Source organism: Galeopterus variegatus, unplaced genomic scaffold (genome assembly GCF_000696425.1).
Source record: "Galeopterus variegatus unplaced genomic scaffold, G_variegatus-3.0.2 Scaffold100, whole genome shotgun sequence".
Lineage (NCBI taxonomy): Eukaryota > Metazoa > Chordata > Mammalia > Dermoptera > Cynocephalidae > Galeopterus > Galeopterus variegatus.
In genome coordinates this window covers 557,514-583,558 of record NW_007726211.1, presented here as the reverse complement: position 1 = coordinate 583,558, position 26,045 = coordinate 557,514, and the positions used below count along the sequence as shown (strand labels likewise).

The 26,045-nt window shown below is 48.9% G+C and overlaps 1 protein-coding gene across 1 annotated transcript in view; it reads right to left on the bottom strand.

Moving 5' to 3' along the window:
- PTPRN2 (protein tyrosine phosphatase, receptor type, N polypeptide 2) overlaps window positions 1-26,045 on the bottom strand; it is a gene marked incomplete at its 5' end in the record, with an annotated part of 127,549 nt that overhangs the window by 25,950 nt on the left and 75,554 nt on the right. The window contains 4 exons of the mRNA XM_008583775.1: window positions 1,852-1,905; window positions 7,093-7,259; window positions 8,447-8,566; window positions 22,765-22,842. Coding sequence (XP_008581997.1) covers window positions 1,852-1,905; window positions 7,093-7,259; window positions 8,447-8,566; window positions 22,765-22,842 — 419 coding nt within the window. The remainder of the gene's footprint in view (window positions 1-1,851; window positions 1,906-7,092; window positions 7,260-8,446; window positions 8,567-22,764; window positions 22,843-26,045) is intronic.

Genomic DNA, 26,045 nt, shown 5'->3' with positions numbered 1-26,045 from the left:
GGGCAGGGGCGTTGAGCCCCAGGCAGCGGGATGAGACCCTGAGCTGCCTCCACCTGCTCTTTCCTCCCGCCTTTGGCTAAAGACATGGCGCATTTTGTCAGGAAGAAATGAAATGAAGGAACGCGGCTGCGTGAGGGCCACATGCTCTGTTCAAAGGTCCGGGGGCACCGGGCAGGGCAGCGCCGCCCCGCAGTCGGCGCCCCTCTCCAGTGGACGCAGCGGCGTGTGCGACTCAGTCCTGTTCTTGGAGAAGCGCCGTCGTCTGTCCCCTACTCATCCCACCAGCTATGATCACAATATTTGCCATCTGGACTGGAGTCGTGAAGTGTTTTGAATTACGTCTCAACAGCAGCAGATAGAAAAGAAAAGAAGAGAAAGGAAAGAAAATCCCTTTTCTGGGAGCACAGCGGCCCCAGCGTCCTCCTGTTCTGGTAGGGACCGTGTGAGACATTTCTTTCCCTGACGATGCTGTCCCCGAGTCACAGGAGCGCCTCTGAACCACGCAGGGCGGGCGGGCTGGCCTTCAGGTGCAGGGCTTTTTGCCTTTAAACTCCTGGCAACACCCTTGTGACTTCAAGGAAAAAAATAGACGTTTCCATTTCAAGACTTGAAGAATCCTGTGACTCACTGACAAAGCGCTGCGCTTCTCAGCTGCTGATCTGCCTGCGGCCTGAACCCCGAGAAGTCACGGGTAAGCCTAAGGGGATCTTTATACAGCAGAGAATCTGGGGTTTGACTTTACCGTGTGTCCTCAAACAGTGGAGAAAAGCTGCCCTCGGGAAAGGCAGCCACTTTCCACTGTGCTTCTGCAGACACACATCGTCCCACACTGTCGAGGACTGGAACCTGCTCACCATCGATCCTCGCCGCCACTGCAAACGACCATGCCACCACGCCCGTGGCCGTGCTTCCCCCCGCCCCTTCTGTGCACGGCATGCACTCACATCAGCATTGTGAGACACACTACAGAAATCTCCCAGCTAGCGGCGTAGCTCGTCTGGGCACATTTATAGGTAAAAGACGTCCTACGCCACGCTTTGAGGCTAACAGACCATGCCTACGTTCTTCCTCTCTCACATACAGAAACACACGCACACACGCACATGCATGCACACGCACACGCACACGCACACACGTGCTTCTTGACTGAGTCGACAGACTTGGTGTTTCATCTCTGGAGACAGATTTCCTTTTTACTCCAGGCAGAAAGGAACGTTCTATAAAAGTGGAGTATGAGTGTTTTACCAAAAATAGTTGAATATCAGGACCAGGAGAAACAGTACCACTACCCTGAGCGTTCTTTGAGTGAATCTATTCTTACTGGCGTGGTTTTAACCTACTTAAGGCTATGAGTCATTGCATTTTTACCCAAAGACTGGACTGGGGGTGACCATGCCTCTGGTGATCACAGATTTTGTCCCTGTCTATAACTGGCCTCAAGTTTTTCCCACGACCTGCACGGGGTCCCAGATTCCTGCGAAAGGTACTGGTGGCTGAGATGATGCAGGGGGTCAGAGTATCATCTCAAAGTTCCTGTGCAGTGGCGCCGTGAGGGTTTAGGGAAGAATAAGGTTGGAGGACACGAACATTTGGACATAGATTCTAACACACAGCACAGTGGCCGCCAGGAGGAAAACACGCCACGTGCTGTCTGTCCAGTACAAGGAATAAATGTACAACGTTGTTTAGCCAAATGGCATAAAAATTAAGTTTGTATCTTTGGTTTCCTTTAGAAATACCAGTTAGAGATACTTATTAAGCAATTAGGACGTCCACCTTCTGTATTTGATGGTGTAGTTTATTTTCTGAGGCAGCAGAAGCCTCTCGACCCACGTTACAAGCTGTACTCACCTGCAGTGAACGATTATCGGACAAGAGCGGCCCCTGTAGCACTTGTTAACTTTTCTGGAATAAAAAGAGACATAAAAATTGTAGTTATGCACTACGACTCCATGTCTTCCAAAGTAACCGATAAGCCAAAGCAAAAAGTCTGTATCTTTGAAATCATTTCGCAATAGCCTGTTTAGACAAAGAAAATAGAAATTACACACACAATTTCAAAGATTTATTTTCCTTTTCAAATGTAAAATTATTAAACAGAGCTTTAAAAACCACCCTTACACTTTCACGGTGTTTTGTTTCCTTTGCGGGCACGAACCCCAGGCTCCCAGCCACGGGGTCCACAGCCCCCAGCCCCCGCCACCCCGGGGGACCCCTCCCCACCATCCCCTCCCCTTTCTCTTTCCGCTTCAGTTGATTTGACCTTTTGTTGTGATATGAGTGTCTTGATTCTTCACTGAAATTTTGGAGTTTTAGATCTTATGCTCAAAACTTCTTACAGTCTAGACCTCATCTTGGAATATAATATTACCATTACCTAAGAGAAGCATCTTAAAGATCTTTTCTGATCTGTCAGTTTTTGGTAACGATATTTAAATTACGGAGAAACCTCATTAAGCCCAAGACAAGTCCTTTCCATTTTTATACATTTGAGTGTGCTTAAAAGCAATTCCATTGTGCATATTTTAGACCAGAAGTTATGAAAATTAACAATGAGCATATATTTAAGATTTTGTAATCACCCCCTGAATTAAAACAGAGGGCTAATGTAAAATTCATGGTGTAACTGCCAACATTTTTTTAATTCAGTGAAACAACTAATCATGTTTACAGAGTACATCAAAGTTCTCAGTAAAGTATTTCTGAATAAAGAAAATTAAAGACAGGATCTCGGCTTATTAGAAGGAAAAATACGTGTGAAGGGTGTGTCCTAAAATGTGCTGTATGAACCCCTACAACAGAAGACACAAGGTAAAAGTTTTAAAAAGTGACAGTACAGAAAAAACTTCCTTGGGCCAGAAAGGGGAAAACGTCATGTTTCTTTGCAAAGGCTTGCCTGTTCAGCACCGAAACAGTCAGCTGAATGTGAAAATTCAGTCAACTGGTTGCTCTGCTGCATGCCGCCAAAGCCAGAGGACAGGGCGGGCGGGCATCCCAGTGACGCTGGGCCAAGTAGACACTTTCACAGCAGGCACCCCAAACGTCAGAGGCTTTTCCCTGCTTCTTCCATGGAGTTAGCAGAATGGGGCACCTCTGACGTAGGTCTGAACCTGATGCCAGGCCAGCATAACGGAAACTGAAGGCGCAAGGTGCAGAGCCCTACAGACAGCTCACATATAAAGCCCCGTTCAGGGTGACAGTCTCTGTGGCTGCTGTGAAAATATGCAGCATCTTGGAGCTTGTGGACCAGCCAGAGATGCTCTGAAATGGAGCAGCTCAGGAAAATGCATAGAAGAAGTGAGTGCCCGCGTGGCCACGTGGCTTCTGCAAGAGCCTTTGATGGCTTTTGGTAAACCCTGCAACATTAAGGCTTTGAGGGAAAGGTGGAAAAAGTAAAAATGAACTCCATAAAATGAACAGCACTCATACGCTAGAATGCCTTAAAAGTTCTCGGTCTCTGGAGAACAAGCAGATTGAAAGACAGATCCACCTATTTCTGCTTCTAAAATCTCCTGTTCCTGACTCAGGCTGTAAAGGTGTCAATGAGCTCCAGCTCCAGCAAGGTAGATACTAGGCCCCACGAACATGCCTGGTGTCTGTGGAGTGTGCCGCCCCCAGCTCAACAGAGGCTGTGTGAGCATGCGTGTGCATGTGTGTGTACAAGGGGGAGCATGCGTGCATATAAGTGCACATGTGTGTTCGTGTACATGCGTGTGTACGTGCATGTGTGGAATCAAGCATGCTCAACTGTTGGACCAAATTTTGGGTGGCTTTACTTTTACAGGCCTTTCACCTTCAAATAGAAGATTCTACTGGAAATTTCTTGGTCACTGAATCTTGCTAACGTGAGTGGCCTCAGTCCTGAACTCCAGCTCTCTGTTAAACTCATACTTGACAGTCCAGTCTGTGTTTGTAAAGACTAAATTCTACTATTGTATGTTCGCATCCTGGTTGGGCACCAGGTTTTGCTAATTTTTTTCTAACAGAACCAAGCACAAAAAATGGTACATTAAAAAAATAAACGTAACAAGCAGGTAACCTTTTAAAAACTATATTGGTTTAAGAAAACTTAGCTGTAAGGGATCATAGAACAGTAGGGTCCCATTTACTGCGGGTCAGCTCCCTCTTTGGCAAAACGCAATAAAGACCTCTCTGTCTAAGAAATGTTACTTAAAAGTGACCTGCTGGCTTCTGTGACTGCAGCATTTCCCCCAGTCCTGTAATTGCTGTCTTTATTTTATGGTATATTTAAGATATTTTCTCCAACATGTTGTGACTGGCTGCCTTGGCAGACCTTAGGAAGGTTTTGCTGTAATTTTAATATCCCCACCAGCCCCCACCCTGTGCTACATCTGTTTACAAACAACCACGAGCAATCAAGGAGACGTGCAGTGTAAATACAACGTGGCGGGAATGTTTAGAACTTTATTTACAAAGAGTCATGCACTTGTATTATCACAGTGTGAAACATCACAGATAGAAAAGCAAAACCACCACATATGGGACCAGCGCGTTCATCTGGTTGACCTGAGATACAGAGTGTGGGTTATTCACAGAGGCGAGCAGGTGCACAGCGTCTCGTTTACTCAATTAGAACAAATCATCAGTAAGTGAAAGGTCTCCCACATTAAGAAAAATTGATGTTATATATACTTGGACAGGAGGAATACACGGAGAAAGAATGATTAGCAATACAAACCAACCCACGGTCACCGAGTGAGCACGAACGTCACGCAAACCGACAGCAAGCAAAGGTCAGAGGTCGTTAGACGCTCAGAAAAGGGGCTTCCCAAATTGTCCCTGCAGTACAGTCACAGTTTCCAATGATCACTTTTGTGACTATGCAACTGGGCTCATATTACTAGCTGCAACATCACAAAAATGACACTGGCCACCGCTAATTAGCTGGCAAAGTAAGGGTTTGTCCGACTTTACAGTGAGCAGCGTGAGTGAGTGCCCGAGCAGCAGCAGGAAGAGAGCAAATCAGGTGTATAGACAGACAGAGAGAGAGGTGCTGGAAAGCCCTCATGTGTGATGCTAATTGTCTCTTAGCATTTCCCTCTAAAGTGTAAAGATGCTCCCTTTGGGCTCCAGAAATATTTAATCACGCATCTCGGTGCCTGGCCAACACACCAGGCCAGAGAGAGGAAGCCCGGCCTTTGTTCAAAGAGGAGACCCTGCAGAGTTCACGTGGCCGGGGTCTTCAGAAGCCGTCCCACCTTCCCATCAGCCGCTGACATGTGGGTGGCTGTTTCACATAGATGATCACCTACCAGCAGTTCGAGTCTCAGCCTGAAGCCGTCTGAGAATGGGCTCACTTATACAACTGTCCGGGGACCGCAAGAAAGGCAGCCTTGGCTGCAATACTGGGCAGCACCAGACAAGGCAGGTGCGGTAACGCGTCTGCTCTGACGACACGCTCAGAACGATGTCTGGGGGTCCACTCTCTTTTTAATTCAATAAAAACTTTCTCAGGCCATATCTCCTCAGACCCTGGAGCAAGGGAGTTTTGGGAATCCGGTTTTTCTTCATGATGGATAATAAACACAGAGGGCTGGTTATGTGTCTGTTCTATTCCATATATGGATTTGGATATAGAAGCTTGCCACATGCACGTGTGTACAAGCACAGTGGCTGAGCGTCAGCACGGGCTGCTACGATGAACTGCTCCCTTTGTCGCCACATCCATTTTGCCAGGAATGACTGTTTTCTGAAGACTCTATTTCACAATTACTCTAATTGTGTAAGACTTATGTAGCATGTCTTTAGAAATATGTTTGTATTCAGAAAATGTATATAATGGCTAGGATAATCTGAATGGGTTAGGAAGGAATTGTGTCTAGCAGCTGTTCTGTGACGTGTTCAGGATTCCAGGTCCACCCTCCGATGACAGAGTAGGACCAGAGTCAATGAATGTGTGTTTAGAGATGACACCAGATGCATGTCTCCTTGGAGAAGCTCTTTCACATGCTATCTGATCCAAACAAGGATTCAAATAAAAAAAAGTTTTATTTTGTTTTTCAAAGTAGACTAAAAGGCAAAAAAAAAAAAAAAGTAGTATCATAATAAACTTAAGACTCTGTATCATATAAATTCAAGACATCCCGAGGTCAGTCCGCAACTCCGTCTTTACGACAATCCTTGCCTTTCAACCTCCTTGGAATTACATAACTGTGGACTCGAGGAGGATAATTGTTCGGATCACGTGTGACACTGGATTGAAATCCACTTTGTCCATATTCTCTAATTCTTCATTTAAGTATTATGTTTTCTTTAGTAGGTAGATTTCCAATCAGTTGAACGTGAGTTTCTATAAAACCACGCACTTGGCTGTGCTGCCTGACAACTTCATTTCCTCTGTGGTTGTCAATTCATCCACCACCAGAAACAGCCAGTGCGACCCAACTGTCACCACCACGTGAGACGTGCAATGAAAGCTTCAGTCTTAAATCCTGCCTTTTCCTCCCTTGTCAACACCTTCCTGTAAGACAGAGTCTACCATTCATCTCAACAGTTCAATAAATACACTTGGAAACAAGACAGCTTACTGGGTGACTGGCTAGCTAGAGCCCTAAACAAAAAACTGGATTAAAAACAACTGTCAGTTTCAAAATCACACTAAAAATATACATGGTCCTGTGCTAACTGTATCCAGGCTCTCATCCAGGATTATCCATGTCGGAATCTGGGCCCACACTTGTTCCATCTCATCACCGTGTGCAAACAGATGAGCATCCACACGGAAAATCTGGGCTTTACTCATCAATATCCTGTGAAATACAAACTTTAGGACTCTTCATCAGCTGGGGAATCTTATAAAGAGTCATGACCACATTTCCACAGTTCTAAGATGCCTGTTCGCTCCTCCTCACATGTCAACACTTCTAGAACTGGAGAACGTCTTGCAGTTACCATGCACAGCTCACACAGTCCTGCCCCCTTCCTTCCGTCCCTTCCCGATTCCAACACAGGTGGTGCCTCTTACGGCCAGCGGCATCTTAGAAACTGGGAAATCTGGTGCCAAGCCATGCTGCCTCCTATGCGACGTCCGCACGCTGCAGGCGTGACCTGCCAGCGGGCTCTTTGTCATACCTGCGGAAATCCAGGAGTGATCTCGCCGAGGAGGGGACTCCCTGGTCATACCAGCTCAGGAAGTGGAACTGGGTCACGGTGCGCGTCTGGCTGGTTTGCAGGTTCTTCAGGTAAAAGCTCCTCACCAGGAAGTCCTCACACCAGATGTGCTCAGAGACCAGATTTACCTGGAGATGAGAGGAGGGAAGGGAGACAGAATCAGGCACAGACTCCAAAATCTAGAGTGTTGTGGAGCACAGAGCTGCTTTTGAGGGGAGAAGGGTAAATCTATGAAGGTGACAAATTTTATATCACAGATGGGTTGACTTGGCAGAGTGGCCCCTTCCCCCTTCTCAGTTTTAACATGACTTATACAAAAGATGGCTCTGTGTGTGTGTGTGTGTGTGTGTTTAATGTCCCTTAGGGGCCTGATAGTCGAATAATTAAAAAAATACGTTACAACCCAAAAGTATCCCAGCTTTTGTCTTTTATATTTCTAAGTCATTTATACTATAAAAAAATAACCAGAGAAAATCATACTTTTGAACAAAAACACTAACACAGCTCTGTGTTCTGCTGAATGGTTGCACTCTGACAGCTCAACAGAGGTGGCCTACGCCTGGGTGCAGACAGAGAAAAACAAGATTCACGTAGATTCACCAACGTGGACCTGAGCTCAGCCCCTCCTGGCAGGGAAGTCTCTCTGCAGTGCCTGCCGCCACACTGTGTGACTCAGGGCTCGTGTTTAAGCTTCTAACATGCTCCCTACTCTGGGACTTCGGCATTTGGAGTGATTTTAATGCAAAACAGAACCAGAGGACGTATTCTGGTACTTGTTTAAATGCCCAAGTTGACTTAGTTCATGCTTGATGTGGGTAGAAAATCCAGCAGAAGAAATAAGCTTGCCCGCGGGCTATCCGCAGATAAAAAGGTCAAGTGGTAGAGGACAAAACTCCAAACAGAGCCACGGGAAGAGCACGCGGCCCAGGCGAATGAATCGATAAGCAAGTAGAATAACGGCAGGTTCTTTTCAACACGGCCTGTTACACAGGACCCAGGCCACCCTGTGAGGAATATATATATATTTTTTTCTGTCAGCATTTGGATTTATAAAATTTTAAAAATGAAATTTACTGAAGCATCTGAGCCCCCACTGACAACAGAGGGGCAGCTTGGCCCTGGCACCCTCTGAGGACAGGAGGTGCGACCTCCCCTGCAAGGGCTGTCCCCAGCCTTGGAGGGAGAACTGGCCAGGCTGCGGATGGCCTGACTGCTCGGGGGCCTGCTTTACTGAGGACCAGGGTCCGAGGGCTCCCCCCCACCCCCTGGAGGCGGCAGGTCCAGCTCTCCAGGCGGGAGCCTTGTGTCTACATACCTCGTAGACGTGGTACAGGTTGGAGCCTTCGTCAGGCCAGTAGTGGTAGCACTGCCGGACGCCGTTCTCCGTGAGGGGCGTGAGCATGACAATGACCACGCAGCCGCTCTCCCACACCATCTGCAGACAAAGAAAGGCCGCGGCCACAGCATGACTGCCTAGTCACCGCATGACATGTGTAGTTACTGCACTCAGAGACGGTCAGATCTACCCCATCCACAGGAAATTCATTTTGTTTTCACTAGACACTCTCACTCTGCAGCTGCTTGCATGGCTCTGAATATGCTGGCCCTGTATTTTGCATGTTCCATGAAATATTTTTTAAAAAACCCAGTGAATTCATTCCACGCCACTTAAAGCCTCCTCGGTTCTGTGCTCAGCTGCTTGGCTCCCCACTTGCTGATCTGGGAAGGAAACTTTCCACAACGCAGCACAGGCCAGGGGTAGGCAGGCTGACGCCGCGTCCACACGCTCTCCTCTCCGCGTGACGCGGACTGATGTTAGAGACACGCTTGTTTTCAGTGGTTGTCATTACTTTGCACGACTAGAGAAACATTTTGCTTTGTGAAGCTGCTATCCTATCAGAAGCAGGCTCTGAAGGGTTTCTTTCCAAAGCAGGTTACAGAAAGCAACATTTTACTACTAGAATTTCATTTACTTAAACCAAAAGACTGCAATGCTACTGAAATAAAAGCAAATCTAAGACTGACTTAATAAATCGTAATAGCAATGTTAGAAGCAGCCCCGAGACACAATAAACAATGAGTGCACATTCAAACACGCAGAAATGGCAAAGACTCGGAAGTCCTTCAAAACTCAACTTCTTTGCAACACAAATCCCAACTTTTTGGATGTAAACCTATTTATTAATACTTACAGCATAACTACTAAAAGCCATTAATTCTCTGGGGTACTCCGATGTGGCATCTGCAGACTTTTATTAGCATATTAAATTATAGAGGGAAGAGGGATCTGCTTTTCCTGCAATGGGTTACATTAACTTCACAGAAATATTTATAAGCAACTGCATTTAGATGTAAATTTGGTATCCAGAGTGCTTCTATTTCTTTTAAATAGAGACATAAAAATCCAATTAAAATCTTGTTATTTAAAAGGTCCACATATCTCAAATATAAAATGCTTTCTCATCATAGTTCCTGTTATTAAACTCCTTTAAATTATATTTTAAAAATCAGACCACACAATATTTTCCTCTTTTAATATTGATTTATATTCCCACGTGATAGAAATAGTCAATATCCTTAAGGCACCTCATTGTATATCACTTATATTGGAATTAACGGAACCTACTGAAGTATTTACGAAAAAGCCCACCATACATATGAATTCTGCTTAAACCGTGCGCTTTTCTTTTGCCTTCATGCCAGTCCGACAACAGGGTGAAAATTCAAAGCACGCTTTCCACTAGGCTCTCCTGGCCTTTGAATGCGCCCTGCCAAGTCGGCGCTGCTGTGGCATCGCAGTTTAACGTGTCTCTGGAAGGTGGAAAAGCTCGTTGAAGCCATTACGAAAATGAGGAGTAACACAGATTTTATGAGCGTAATAAAAACACAATGATCCAGGCCATAAAGTCATCATCTCGCACTGCGCGCGGGCCGCCCCAGCATGACATTAGAAGCCCCTCATTTACAGAGGGCGTTTCTCTCCGGCAGCCCCGCCCACAGGTTCCCATCACTGGGGGCCTGCCTGGCTCTCTGAAGACTTGGTTAAGATTAAATCCAAATGGAACTTAATTTAAGCAAACAATCCCAAAGGCACCCTGGAGAATAATATTTCTTTCTAGGTCACTGTGCATAAAAGCAGAGAGAAGAATCTACTACATCAAACCGGCAGCCCAGTTGGGCACCAGTGTCACAAGCGTTCATGGATCTGCTGGCATCATCTCGTGTTCTTCTGAACCAGTGCAAAGCAACCCAGCCCCGGAGGTAGACGGTGTATCTCACCGTGTATTTCCTGCCTTCAGCTTCAGTGCCTGACCAGCCTACCGAAAAAAATTTAATTGGGGTTTTGGTGGGAAAACAGAATATTAGTAAAAATCCTAGTCAATAAGGTTCAATTTCTAAACAGGGAGATGTTTTTTCTTCTTCCTTGCCACAGTCCTCGTTTACAGGTGAAACGCAGGGTGATACTTAACACAGGGAAGGTGCTATTTGTTGGCACGTCTTTGAGAAATCTAAAACTTTCTCTTCTAGGAAGTCAAGAACCACCCACCATCCCTATTTGACCTTAGTGTTGTCCACTGGAATGAGCAGTCATGAAATTAAAGATCTGTACTGCTGAATTCCAGAAATGGCAATTTCCAGCACTTTCTGTTTGATTACGTACCAGAGAACACAACATTTACGGTCTTCTCACTTATTCGACACACTAATTAAATACCTACTATGTGTCAGACATTTGGCTGGAGATTCTGGGGAGGACTGAACGTCCCCGCCACAAGCAGGGGTGGCATATGTTGCTGGGTGCACCTGTGGTGTCCTGCATTCCCGCCCACCACTCCCTCGGTTCTCAGGGTTATGTGGATTATTTTCCCAGACAGGAAGCAAGTTCCTCCATCGTTGGATCAAAACAAAGCTGCCAACATGGATTAAAAATGAGCCTTAAGTATCAGACCCCAAGTGTAAACTACTGGTGTTGCGCTTTGGAGAAGAATTTGAAACTCCCCTTCCCATGAGCTTCTCCCCAGATGCACCAGCAGCACGCCTGCAAGCCCACCTCAGAGGCTGGGGGTGCTGTGAATATCGTGACGCCACATGCCTGGCAGGCGAGGGCATGATGGCTACTTCTGGTGCTTCTCATTCCTGCTTTCCCCGGGCTGTGTGCTGCACGAGTGCAACAGTCAGCCCAGTGGTTCTCAGCCATCACCAGACACTGTGGCTAAAACCTGCTTGCCGCCAATCCCTGGAAGCCCATCCCATCTTAATTCACTCAATGGTCACATCGTCCGGGACACCTGGATGACAGCTACAGCCAGGGTAACTTGGAATGGGATCTCCTGTAGTTATTGAGCAGCGAGCAAGTGGAAAAATGAAAGTGAACTAAATCAGACAGTTGACCCAAGTGACACGAAATGCATGTTCTGGCTGTTATCTGATCCAATGGGGTAAGTTTACTGACTACTGTTATGGCTTAAACTGTGTCCTCCCCCAGAGTCCTAACCCCTGGTACCTGTGAATATGACCTTATCTGGAAAGAGAATCCTTGCAATGCAATTGAGTTAAAGTGAGTCCGACTTGACCAGTGTCCTTTGGAGGGGGAAGCACCGTGTGAAGGCACAGACACGGAGGAGGAGCCATGTGAAGCCAGAGGAGCCAGGAAAGACCTTTCCTGGAGGCTTCGGAGAGAGCACGGCCTTGCCCACACCTTGATTTTGAACTTCCAGCCTCCAGAACTGTGATGATATATTTCTGTTGCTTTAAGCCACCCAGTTTCTGGTGCTTTGCTACAGCAGCCCTAGCAAACTAATACACCCATTGATACATTATCCCCAATCCATCCATCAAATCACCCGTAAGTGCTGAAAAATGTCAGCTCTGTCCAAGTTTTATAGTAAAGGTAGTTAAAGCAGATGGAAAGAAACATAAGGTCTCTTCATTCAGAGTCCTTTTGAGTATTAAATATTTAACTAGCAAACAAAACCTAATAAACTAACTGAAAAATGGGCAAAGGACCTGAGTAGACATTTTTCCAAAGAAGACGTACAAACGGTCAACAGGTATATGGAAAGGTGCTCCACACCACGAACCAGCAGGGAAATGCAAATCAAAGCCACAGTGAGGTGACACCTCATTCTAGCGCCATCTGCTAGAACGGCTATTATCAAAAAGACAAGAGAGAGCAAGTGTTGGCAAAGGGGTTGAGGAAGGGAGCCCTGAGCATGGCGGGTGGGGATGCGGACTGACACCTGACTGCGGAGAGCAGAACGGAGGCTCCTCAGAAAGACTAAAGACAGAACCACCCTGTGATGCAGCAGCCTCGCTTCTGGGTATACACCTGAGGAAACAAAACAGCACCTGTGAGAGACACCTGTGGCCCAGGTCCACTGCGGGGCCACTCGCAGCCGAGGGACGGATCCACCTGTGTCAGCAGTGGGTGAGCGGATAAAGAAAACGCGGTGCAGACGCACGGCGGAATACTGTTCAGCCTTAAAAAACGGTAATCCTGGCATTTGTGACGATGTGAATGGATCTGGAGAACATTGTGTTAAGTGAAGTAATCCAGAGAGAACAAGAGGAAAACTGCACGCTCTCACTTACGTGTGGAATCTGAGAGTTGAGTCCTGGAACCAGAGCCAGATGCTGGTGGGGGGTACAAAGCAGCAGTCCCAGGACGGGGCAGTTCTAAGGTCCAGATGCCCAGCAGCGGAACTGTACTTGGTAACAATGTTAGTGTCTACTTGGCATTGCTGAGAGAGCACATGTTAGGCGTTATCATCACAAGTTTAAAAAGTGGCTGTGGGAGGAGCGGGACGTGCTAACTTGTGGCCTTAGTGACCACGGCACTGCGTGTACGTGCGAGGGCCCTTCAGAACGTTCGCGCGAGGATTTGCATTATCTTTTACTCCCATCGTCCACTAACTCGCTGAAGTACCCTCGTATATCAAAGCATTATATCGTACATTTTAAATAGACACAATTTAAATAAAACTCTTTTGATGCCCCGCTAAGGAAAGTTGATCGACGTGAACTAGGGAAAGGCCCAGGCCGTTTCCTCTACAGCATCCTGGGTCCTCCAGGAGGAAAACCTCTCCTTCCTCCCCTAGATCTCTCGTGATGCCTCCGTCCCCGCCTGGCATCAGTCTTACCTGTGTTCTCACATCTTTCTTCTACCAGACCGTTGTCTCCTTAGACTACAGCCTAGTCTGCTTGCTGTTTGTACCCTCCAAGGCCTCTAGCAGAGTGATTTATTACAGCTGATGCTTAGTTGAAAACAACACATTTTAAAAAGAGACCACTTGAATACTTATGTAAAAAAAGATGACTCAAAGAAAATGCTATCAGAGGCTTGCATGGCACACATCCTCCCAGGATCTGCTTAAATGTACAGAAAAGCATTTTTTTTTTTTTTCAAATAAGCATATTAACTGTTTGTATGCATGCTGGAGCAGCTGTTATGTGAATACACCTTTTTCTTCAGAGTAGGTTAAGCATCCCCTGTAATCCTGACTGCAAATTCATTTCTGCTGTAAACTTCTTTTCATAGGTTGAACAGGGGTAGTAACGTTAAACCCTGCAATGAAGATGGTGACTGAATTTAGAAAGATAAGGAGGCAATTACTGAGACTTAGGAACACTTGTATGAGCTCATGATGTCAGTAAGGTAAAACCATGAGGTCTGAAATAGACTATGGAAGAAAAAAACAGTCTGTGACACCTTTTGCAGGGGAGACCCCAAGTCCTGCTCTTACCCCTCCCAGAGGACAGTCTTAGAATCACGGTTGGAGTCTTGGAGGCTCTGGTCCCACGAGCCTCAGGCTCTGCGGCAGACCATAAGCTTTCGGATGTGGTAATGTACCTGAGCGAAGGGCGATTACATCTCTGTGGCATTGTCCTTGCAGGACTCACAACCACCGATCTGTGTTTAGTAAACAAATATGTCAGCATGAGATCCACTTAGAGCGAGGTGCGTTTGCAGCGCTGACTAATTCTGATGCCTGCAGGGCACGTCGGGGGCCAGTTCACCTTTGCAGCTGTCAGGGCAGACACCTGTGCCCATGGAGCCACAGCCACCACCTGAGAGTTCATCACCAGCAGCAACAACCTCTGCAAGTTTTCCCCACCAGCAATATTTTGGCCCAGGCATCTAAATAAGAAAACTTACCATTTCTTTGAAAATCAAGTGAGAGTTCCTGTGGAAAGATCTAACAGCCTGCTTGTTTGTCAAGCACACTTGATGTGGCGTGGTGTAACTACCACGTCTTCTAGGGGTTCCCACAGCCAGCATACACCTGTGCATGGGGCTTCTTTTTTATCCAGCTGTCAGGCACAGCAATGGGTGTATTTATCGTGGGCTCGAGGGGTGCTGTCACTTAGCATCTCTGTGTCTTCGGCCTGCACTCATGGTTTAAACTAAGTATGCACATTGGCTCCTGAGACAGAAGTGTCAGTTTCAGGCTGCCATTTTTCTTTTCAAGATCAGAAGCTGATGTCAATGCATGAGATCCACTTGTGAGGCAAGGGATGACAGGGAGGGGAGTGGGGGGAGAGGGGAGGAGGACCAGGGAACCGACCTGCACCTAAAAGCAGAACAGTCAGGATGTTTTCAGCTGTGACACATGCAAATCAGTTAAAAAGAAATTCAGGGTGTGCATGTTTTACCCACATCTTAATCTTGCATTTTTTCGTGCGTCTGTCAAGGGGACCCGGTCCCTCCATGGTATAAATGAGCCCCGAGCATCGTCACAGACACAGCTTCAGAGGTCAAGGTTTTCTAACCCAAATTTAGGTTAGTTTACCTGAAAAAAGTTTTTTTTTTTCACCTTTAAAGGCTTGTGAATTTATGTACAGAAAATCCAGCAAGACTACACATTTGAAATAAAATGTCCTGGAAAATGTAGGGCATGTGGGTAAAGTACATACAAATCATGAAAATGAAAAAGTCAGGTTTTTCCCTAAGAAATGAACTGTCCTCGATTCTTGTGTCTCTCTTGAATTTGATCAGTGTGCTTTACAATGAAGCAGTCTGTAAGTTAACAGGGTTGCAAAGGAAATGTCCCTCTGCTCACCTCCCGTAATTTCTCAACACTCTGGAATCAGTAAAGCCTCTGAATATTTCTCTCTCCAGTCGTTCATTATCCAGAGGAGATAAAGGATTTACTGACTCCTTACAAGCACTGAAGAGCTGAAGAGATTTGGCGCGGGGGCATTCTGGACCCTTGGAATGGTGCCACTTTAGGTAAGTGCGTATCCAAGCCAGGCATCGTGACCCCTGACCTGACCTGGTGAGGAAGACGAGACTGTAGGAAGCTGGGCCTGTGCTGGAGATTCAGGAGCGCCCGAGAGGCTAGAATAGCTTCCTTGCGGGATTAAAATTTTCTTAAATCAGGTGGTGTAGGACCATCAGCTCTGCTGGGGCCAGGCTGCGGTCTTCTCCGGATGCTCCAAGGTCTGGTTCTTGGTGCCCACAGGCAGTCCTCTCTGGCTGACTGAGGCAGCTTGCCAGAGGTGGGGTGTGCTGTGGCACCCAGGCTGCCATGGCCAGCTCTGCCCCTGCCTGGCCCAGAGCTGCACTGGTGCCACCTTGCCCTGAGATCACTAGGTCTTAGCCGCCGCCCTCCTGGGCAGTGAGTACGTGGAGGGAAAACCGTCTCTGTCCTTTGGGTCCCCTGCAGTACTTAGCTCAGTGGTCCATGATCGAAGGGTGCTAATAATAAAGGCTTCAGTCGAGCCTGTCAGTTTGGGAAAGAAGAAAGTGCCTGTCTCCCAGCTGAGACTTCATCACAGAATCCTGTGGAAGGTGGAAACTAGGAACCGACAGGAGGGCCCTTCCTAGTACAGCGCTGATAACAGCACGAAGAGTGAACACCGCTGACTGGGCGAGGACTTCGTGCTTCTCTGGGCTGATGTCGCGGCTTGCCAGCCAGGAGCGGGCTCAGCGTCCAACGTGGTCCTAAAAGTGCACCTCTTTGTCAAACAGGGCGGGCAGGGCTGGGGACTCCAGAGCTCTCCTCTTGGCCTAGCCACGCCCGCGTGAAGTGGGGAAGGACGCCTGTCCCAAGTCCTGGGGCCAAGGCGCTTCTGCTCCCAGTGCTGGGAGTTCAAGTGCCCTGGCTTTAAGTCTCACATCTGCAAGCCCTCACTGCACACTTAAACTCGGCAGACCGTGCCTCCTGGGTTCCTGGTTTGGAGAGCACTGCGCGACGTCTCCCACGTGCACCCTGTGTTTGGTGGTGACGCAGAAGCTCCTGCGGGAGAAGAGCGCGTGAGTCTGCCGGCTCTTTCTTTTTTCTTTTTTTGTCTTTTTCCGTGTCCGGCAACGGATCGCAACCCTCAGTGTCGCCCACGCACCGGACCGGGACCAGCAACGGGATCACAACCCCCGGTGCCGCTCCTGTGCCTCGCTCAGCCAGTGAGCGGGAACCAGTCTGTATGTGGGATCCGAACCCTCGGCGGGAGCGCCGCCGCGCTTCCCAAGCAGCGCACTATAGCAGTGCGCCACCGGGCCGGCCCCTGCTGGCTCTTTCTGTAGTGCGGGAGGAGGGAGCACAGACGCCAGCTGCCTTCAGTTGATGTGGCTCCTTAGAACAGGAGGAGGACGCAGTGACCAGGCCAAGGGAGGGACAGTGAGAGGAGGCCACAGGGATTAGTGACCCTGCTACGGGAAGAGGTGAGGATCTGCTACACTCCCCCACGACCAGTCCCTGGCCCCTGCCGCCCACAGCAAGTCCTCGACTCCCCAGCTGCACCTGGAGAGGCCCTCGCCCCTCTGTAACCTTCAATTCATCTCACATGCTTGGAAGAGGTACCCTTCGTTCTCTGCCTTGGGAGCAAGCACAAAGCAATGACTTTGTCATGAACCATGTGTTTACTCTGTAAATGCTGGTGGTCCCCATGGCAAGATGTCTTCTTTTTTTCTGTTTACAGAGACGTGTTCGTGAACAACACCTTCCCCATCACTGTGGCTTCTTCACTTTTAAGGAGTGTGATATAGTAAAAAAAACAGCAACAACACTTTTGAGTCATACTGAGCTGGGTTTGACACGCGCTCTGCCTCCAGGAACTGTGTGGACCTGGGCGGGTCACTCAGACTCCCTGAAACTCAGCGTCCCCCAGGTAGTCAGGCTCGAGGCGTGTGTGTGTATATACATGTATGTATCAACAAATCGTAGTAGAGCACACACAACATATATAAAAGTATAGATTTAAAATTCTTATTATATATGTTGTATGTATATATATTTATATATGTATATATGTTATATATAGGTTTATATTTATACGTTACAATTTATAAGTATAAATGGTAAATAGATAAGTATAAACTATAGTAGAATATACATAACACACGGTTTACTGTCTTCAGTGCACAGCTCAGTGGCATTAAGCACATTCACACTGCTGTGTGTCTGTCACCACCGTCATCTCCAGAAACTTCTCATCTCCCCAAACTGAAGCCCTGTCCCCACTAAATACCAACTCTCCACCCCTGTCCCGTCCCCCGGGGACCACCATTGTACTTGCAGTCTCTGTGGATCTGACGACTCCAGGACCTCACAGAAGTGTGGTCACAGGAGGCTCAAGACGTCTTCATCGTGGAGTCATTAGTCTGGTCAAATGAGATCACACATGTGAAGTGCCTGCCCCCGAGTCTAGCATACAGTAAGAGCTCAATAAACGCCACTTCCCTCTCCTCCCTTCCTGACGTTAACATGCCCTAAACGTCCATCTTCGCACAGGTGCGTGTCTGCTTTTCATTCGAAGTGACCTCACGTGGCAGGTGACAGGCATCCTGACAGATTAAAACGTATCTTCCAGGGAAAGACCATGTGACATACGTGTGCTCTGAGCCGCAAGGATCAGAACAGGGGACAAGGGACTTTTCTTTTACTCCCCTCCTTCCAGATGTTCCGTCTCCCCAAACAGCTCGTAGACGCCAGCAGAGCACCAAGCCTGTGGGGTGTCAGAGGCTGGGGTACCCCACGTTGGACTCTTCCTGGAGAGGCGCAAGTTCCTCGTGTGACATGTGAGGCTGACCGTGGCCGTGGCAGGACGGGAGGGAGCCCTCGTGCTGGAGATGACGTGTCCCGCTTGTCATCCGGTTTGCTGTCTTCCTTCCACATGCCAGTGTTTGCTGCTGTGACTCTCAACACTCTCCCGCTCCTAGCTGCTGCCTCTGATGTCCCTGGACTGCTTCTGCTTTGCTTTTCTCATGTCACCGCCGTTTTGACATGATACCCCAGAACCGAATGCAATAATCCAGGCATGGTCTGACCAACGTAGAAGAGAGCGGAAACATTTCATCCTGAGATCTGGACGTGACTTCAAATAACGCAGCTGGAGACGGCTCCACGCTTTTAAAAAAGTGGCCTTCCCCAACTGGGTAAGTTAGATATACATAGGTGTATATTTCTTATTTCTAAACCAGTCTGCCCCTTTCTAGTAAAGCTGATTTCTGAACCTTAACGAGGACTTACGCGGACCCCCCTGAGGTGGGGTAAGGACTAGGTATTCATGTGAATGGTTTAGAGCACACTCAGCGGCAGGGTGTTAATTTGAGGTTTATCTTCCTTTATATAATACTTTTATTTTTAGGATTTTTATATAAATCAGATTTTTGGAGATCAAATTTTTACAACGCATCATGTGTGCTTAGGGAAAGAATTCTAACCTCTAGGTAACGGGTGGTTTACTAAGGAAGGACAGTGGCGGCCCCCGCTGTTGACCGTATATCCCGGTTTGTCGAGGCCGCAGTGTAGACGGAGGCGCCTGTGCTGGGCTCGCCCAGGCAGGAGGAGGCGGAGGTGCAGGCGGTTCTGCAGCACGGTGACAGGGCAGGGCCGGAGCTGCTGAACGCCAGCACCACGGGATGGAGTGTCCTGGGTGCCCCACATTTACGGAAAGACCTGAGGAGCCGCCCTCGATCCCGTGTGCAGCCCCCTCGTTCGGGGACTGGATGGGCCTGGTGGGCCACTCTCTGTGCTGGAGACCCCGGCACTCCCGCCGCCTTCCCCTCCCCCATGGGGCCCCACTCCTGGTGACCCCTCTCCAGACTCTGCGATGGTCACCAGTCCTGGCACAATGTTACAATGGTGCTGACTAGCTGCTCGGTAAGGCCCTTTTCCTTTAGCCATTGTTCTGGGTAGAAGAGTGTCCCCTCCAAAATCCACGCCCACTGGAACTTGTGTGTGTGGCCTTGTTTGGAAAGGGGATGTGCTCAAGCTGCGACGAGGTTGTACCGGTCAGAACGGACTCCAAGTTCAGTGGCTGGTGTCTTCACAGAGAGGAGGGAGACGTGGACCTAGAAACAGACATGCAGCGGGAAGGAGATCACGTGTCGCCGCAGGCAGAGACAGAGGGATGTGTCCTCCAGCCCCGGAGCACCACGGACTGGCGGCAGACTCCAGAGGCTGGGAGGGAGGCCTGGGTGGACCCTCCCAGAAGCTCCGGATGGAGCCACCCACATGCACCCTGATCTTGGACTTCTGCCTCCTGAACCGAGACAGGGAACAAGCGCCTGCGATCTCAAGCACCCAGTCGGCAGCACTTGGTTACAGCGGCTGCAGGAAACTGAGGCAGCCGCTTTCCCATCTCGCCTTTCTCTCCGGAATTGGCTCATGGGCAGAAAGCAGCACCTGCTCATCCGCCCCAGGCAGGTGCCTCAGACCAGCACTCAGAAGCTCCAGGTCAAAAACCCAGACGATGACCCAAGCCGCGGACTAACGGGCGCTCCCATGCGGCCCCTCGTCTCGGCCACGGACATCTCCCAGCGTCAGATCAAGCGTGATTCTGAAAAGCACCTCCACATTTCCCAGGGTTTGGACAATGTCCGTCCTCTCTGAGGAGTTTTAAAGACAGTGCTGGTTCTTCACACGTTCTGCTAAGCTAAAGGCGGCAAAGGTAACCTTAACTTTGGATTTTTGAGAATGTTGATCCCGGGACTCATGGGCAATTATTTAGCCAAGAGCTTTGCTTGATAGAAGCCAACATCCTAAAATATGTGACTTAGCAGCCGCCGACCCATTAGACACAACTGTGCTGGGGCAAACCTCTTCAGTCTGGCTCCGTGTGCTCTTCCTGCGCTGGTGGGAGCATTTCCCAGCTGTGTTCCACATAAAAGTAGTGTCCCCAAGACGGCCAAACAGCGGCATTGTGGCCAAAGGAGTTTGGATGGAACGACGTCACAGGAGCGCCCTCAGCGCAGGACCTCTCGGAGGCCCCGCTGCGCTCACGGGCCCGGCAACATGCCAGGCGGGCGAGCGTGCTGGCGCGAACTCTTCTCACCACAGAAGGGCTGTCACCGTTCTGAAGGACACTTGCGTCTCCCAGAGCATCTGACAAGCACTGACTGAGGCGCCTCACGTCGTCTTGCGCTTCATCTTACTTTAAAGTTTTTCTTGAGTTGTTTCACCTAGAGATGTTTTGTTTCCATTTCAAGAATCTATGCTCCTCGATAAACTCCACACTGTCCCACGAGTTGTGAAGACTGACAAAACAACTTGTCTCCTGCAACTGCGACTGTCACATGAACTTGGGCAGGTTATGATCCCCGAGTCTCACAGACTGCAAAGGTGTGTGTCAGCAGGTCAAACCCTAACACAGACTTTTTACACGGGACAGCAGGTGTGAGCAATTACATTGCTAAGTGCCAGCACATGCTCCGGAAGCTGTGATTCTGTCGGCAAGAGAAGCCTTGTGTGTGACAAGTGCTGGGCTTGTGGCTGGTGAGAGGGAGAAGGTGGGTCTAGGGGCACTGAGCGCCACACGGAAAGAGGCAGGTGTTGGATGGTGGTTAAGGTAGGTGGAAACTGCCTCACGTAGGTTTCCGTGGTGCTGCTCCTTATTCCACTCTACAGTCCAGAGTGTTCTCTGTCCCCTTACCTGAGTGTAAGAAGTCGAGGTGAGCTGCAGGGCCATGGGCAGCACCAGACAGACTCTTGGGTTCAATGCCAAGAGCAGAGCCAGGACTGATGGGTTTGCTCTTCAAGAAGACAGTTTTGCATGACAGAAGGAAGAACTTGCTACCACAGAAGTCTGTCCCCAGATGATGGGGCCTGAGGGTGCCAAGCTCCCCAAGCCAGGAGGTGATCTCACCTGGGCTGGACGTCTCTCTGCAGGTGTAAGGTGAGAAAACCCCAGCATCCCTTGGGTGGTGGGACTGGGGGTCCTCAAAAACATTCTAAGGCCAAAGGTTCATGGTTCTAAGCCATGATTATCAGTTTCAACAACAGAACACAGAGATCAGTTTAGCTTTATTTTTTCAATAGCCTGAAGACACAGACAACTAGAAGGAGTGGCTGGTCCCATCAGCATGTCTCATCCTTGCTGGCTCAGGGGAGTCATGGAGTCTCCCGGATGCTCACCGACCTCGGCCATAAGACGGGATGATGATACCCAAGTATTAACACGCTTACGTGACAAGGGCACCTTGCCGGCCCACCATCAATACTGCAATCCCTTCTGGGCTTTTCCAGAAAACCCCTGCAGAGACCATCCTTAGGGGTAGAGAGAGGAATATTTCCTCCCTTTGGGTGGACTGAGTCAGAAGAGGGCTGACTGGACAGTTGCAGAAGGGAATAGAAAGAGTCTGGAATGCCAGTGAATTTACTGACCTTTAGCCCGTCAGTCTGTTTACTCTTACGAATCACCAAGTTGGAAAAAGGTATGGCCTCTAGTGACGCGGGACAGCTCAGCCTGCACGTGAACAGCTGCCCTGCCTGGCTCCTCGCGCTCCTGCCTGTGACGGTGCTTGCTGTCCCGCGTCTCACCGCACCGAGGGGCGCTGCTCCTCCCTGCCTTTGTCCTCGACACGATCCCCCCCCGGGGAGTCTTTGTGCAGCCTCTGGACGCGTGGAGAGCCCCCCGTGTGGCAGGAGTTCATCACTGTCGCTGCACGAGAGGGCGCGGCTGCAGGTGACCACAGCGCCACCTGCCAGATCCGCTCTTGTGCAGCTTTGCCTCATGGTTGGTGACTGGGGAGGGGACAGTGAGGAACACAGGAAAGGGGAGGTCTGTTTGCCCTCCTAGTTTCCTCCTGATTAGCTAATGTTAACGCTAGTTCTCAATGTCCAAGCCTCGGTCTGCGGGGTCCAGGGTGACACTGAATGAAAAGGGACCGTCCTGCCCCTTGAAATACATTATAGAGGATCCACCAAGAAGACAGACTATAATTTGAGCACCATTTTTTACCTTTGTAAGACTAAAAGGGTAGATAAAAGGCACATAATATAAATTTAAACATTTGTTAATTTCATTTCTTTATAATTTCTAAAACGAAATTGTAAAGTGGCTAAAAGGTCAAGATCTTAAAAGCCTTAAATCTCTCAAAGGGAGAGATTCAACCCAAACAAAAGTATGAAAGATTTTTTGTACTCAAGTTTTAGAAAAAAAGATTGACAATAAAAAAAATTAAAGGATTCATATAGTAGAGCACTTCACAAAGTTTGTGGAAAAACGAATAAAAGATAATACAAATCGGCCCATGGACTTTTTGAAGACCCCTCGAGTGAATTCTGAAGTCAAGTAACATTCGACGAACACATGGAAACGAGTTTGAACCGGCTTAATGGAACTCAAGGCGCTTTCATGACCAATTTACTAGATCTTATTTTCCGAAAAAAAGTTTAATTTAAAAGGATTCACCTGCCAGAAGTCAGCCACGGTCGCAGGAAGGGGTCCTTGAGTGGCAATATACGCGGGGTTCCTGGGGTCGTGATCCATCTGCAGGTAGAAGATGACCAGAACAAGGATTAGCCACAAAGTCGGGGCGCAGGAAGGCAAGCCTGGGCTAAGGTGGGGCGACCACGTGGAGTGCCTCATGACACGCAGCTCCCGCTGGGACGAGAAAGCCCCGGGCCACCCCCGCCGCCCTTCAGTGATTCCAGCCAGCGCTGGGCCACGGCGGGCGGGCACCGAGCGCGGTCACGTCTGAAGTGCTCTTTCCCCCGTCAGACTGGGGTTCTCCGAGCAGCATCCACAGAAGCGAAGAGTGGCAGCCCCACGAGGCCAGGTGACAACCCAGTGCCCACTCGCAGGCGTGCCACATACTCGGCAGGCCGTGCAGCCCCAAGCGCCGGGCACTGTTTTCCGGAGGTGAGCGATGCGGGAGCAGCCCAGCCACGGTGCCAGTGTGGACAACCCCGAGTCTACCCCAGGCTACGAGCCGTGTTCAGGACAACGAGCCCGCTCATTGGAGCTCTGGGCTGGGTTGGGAGAGGTCGAGCCCCAGCTCCTAGCAGAGTGGGGGCACCGTCCTTCCAACCCCACAGACAAACTCACCAGCGTCCTGGAAGAACCAACTGCATCCTCCTTCCTGGAAAGAGTTACCTTGTCTCACATGGGGCCCTGCATTTGCTTATCCTAAAAAGGGGGCTTAGGAGAGCCTGTTATCCTGGGGTGGGTCGGGGCTCCGAGCCCAGGGTGCAGGCACCTCACGGGAGAGGTGGGCCCAGCCTTGCAGTAGCTTGTCCTGTTCTATTTCCACCTACCGGACAAGGACCCACAACAAAGACGGACGCAGCAGCGGGCTTTCTGGCCAGCTGACGAGTCTGAACTATCCTGCTAGCTCCAGCAGGAGAAGTCTGGCTGAGAGGACCTTAATTACAACACTCAACTCAAAAACTGACGAAGCAGGGAATAAAGAACGTGCGAACCAAGCCTGGAGAAGCAAAGAGGATCAAAGCACTTGGTGAGGACAGTTGGATGGACTGCGCTCTGTACCCCAAGTGGCAAGCCCTGGACATCCTGGAAGCAGGTCACGGCTGCATCCCCGAGCCCCTGACTGGCTCTCCCCCGAATACCACCTGCGGCCAGATGGCTGCTGCCTCACCAGACCTGCGCGGCCCTTCTCTCTTCTGTGCCTAGAACTGGAATTTGCTCCTTTGATTTCAGGGTTTGATGAAAGGTTTACTCAACACAGTGAAAAATGAGAAAGTAATTCTAAGCCAACGTATGAGGGCGTCAGGGGTAAGTCCCAGCGCTTTGCATGTGTCTGAGGAAGAGCCTTGGGAGGCTTGTTCTCTTGCACGGGGATCCAGTGGATCTCGCACGGCCATCAGCACTTCCAGGATGACGCTGTCACCACGAAAGAAGGCACCGCGTACACCTCATAATTACATGCACCATAAGAGAGGAAAGCTCATAAAGGAACAGATGCGAGTTATTCTAATGACAATAACATGATGCTCGCTGGGGGCTGGGGGAGCAGGGGAAAAGCTTTTTGTGCATCTAATTTAGTCATTCGCAATTAAAACCGGACCTTGTTTTGAAATTCACCACAACACACACAATACAGGTAAAATTATGTTATTCTCACTGAAAGCCCCAATTAAAATGTTTCAGTAGAAAAATACATAGCAGAAATAAGGAGCTTTGATTTTTCTGAAATGTGCATTTGTTGGGGGTGACAGCTATTTATGGAGACCCCTGTCTCTTCACTGCAAATAGTTATGCATAAAAAGGCAAATCCTACCTCCCTCTCAAATGTGCTTTTGTGCCCAAAGCAATTTAGACAGCAACACGTTTTGAAATCATTAGGATGTTCAAACTAGCACATTTAGTTGCTTTCAAAATGAGAAATATGTGACTAAAAATCTGGACAGGGCTCTGGGAGGGTAAATAAGGCAACTTTTGTGATAAATCTTCATCGTTATGGTGTTTTAGATTCCTGAAGCCCATCACTGGCTCAACCGCCCAAGACAGAAGCAGAGAAGGCCGCGGGTGGGGCAGGACCACCTGTGTGCACTCAGCGTGAGCGGCACCCGCCCTTCCTCCACCTCCCGCCAGAAGGCGACCAACCGCTCTGTGGTCAGAGCAGTGAGAGGTGTCATCCGTGGAACAATGATGCACGAGACAGTTACAATCATTTCATCCCACGCACATCCTGCTGAACAGAAGACGATTCTGGGCAGAAGCATTTTGTGCGCGTGCAAATGTAAGGCAACAGAAAGCCTTGTCATGGCTTATGCAGTCTTTGAATAAAAAGCAAAGCAGATATTTAACTAAACAAGCTGAAGTCTGACTGCATTTAAGATGCTCAAGGCAGGATGCGTGTATGTGCAGGAAGTCGAGAGTTTCCACTAACACGTTTTCTCCAGCGAGAGCACGTGGCTGACAATCTGCACGTGGTGGGCGTGGCTTCCCCAGTGGCGACGGCTGCTTCTCTTCTTTGAGCATAACCTCCCCTCCTGCTTTCTTGTTATTTTCCACTTCTTTGTCATATACTTCTTATTTGGGTGATGTTACGTCCCCATACACGAACTGAGTGACTGTGGAAAATGTCAGTTAATGTCGCTGGCCTCAGTCTCGGTATCTGTAAAATGGGGCTGGTCGGGGAGTGGGGAGGTTGTACAAGACGATCTCCATGTGCTCTTTGGCTCAGGAGTTCTACGGGCATATCTGTGTGCAGAACGCATCTGTGCATATGTGTGTGTATCTTAGTGTTTTGGTGGTAATCCTAAAACTGTCAGTGAAAGCCTGTAAACGTACCAAGTGAAGCACCACGCTGTCAGGCCCTGCGTCCTGCTAGAACCAGTCTGCCTTCTCCTGGGTGAGCTGTGTAAGGAGGGGGACTCTTCGATGAGCACAGTTCTTGAGTGGCTGGGGCACGTGAACGGATTGAACAGTTTCTCCCCTAGTGGGGCTTCTGCAGTGACATGCCTCCCAGGGAAGCCAGTACCACAGACGATTCAAAGTGACTCATTCCAGATGATGTCAAGAAAATTGACGGTAAGAGGGCAACAGGGCCCAAGTATAATTAATGGTATAATTTTGCTTTTACTGTGTGTGTTTTCCAGAAAAAGAAAAAAACATTTGTTTTTGTTGAATGTGTTATCCCTTGATAGATGGGTTCTTAGAAAGACATCAGATGAAACAGGAAGCAAGTAAGGTGTATTCCTCCGTACTTCTAAATGCACAATTTAAAA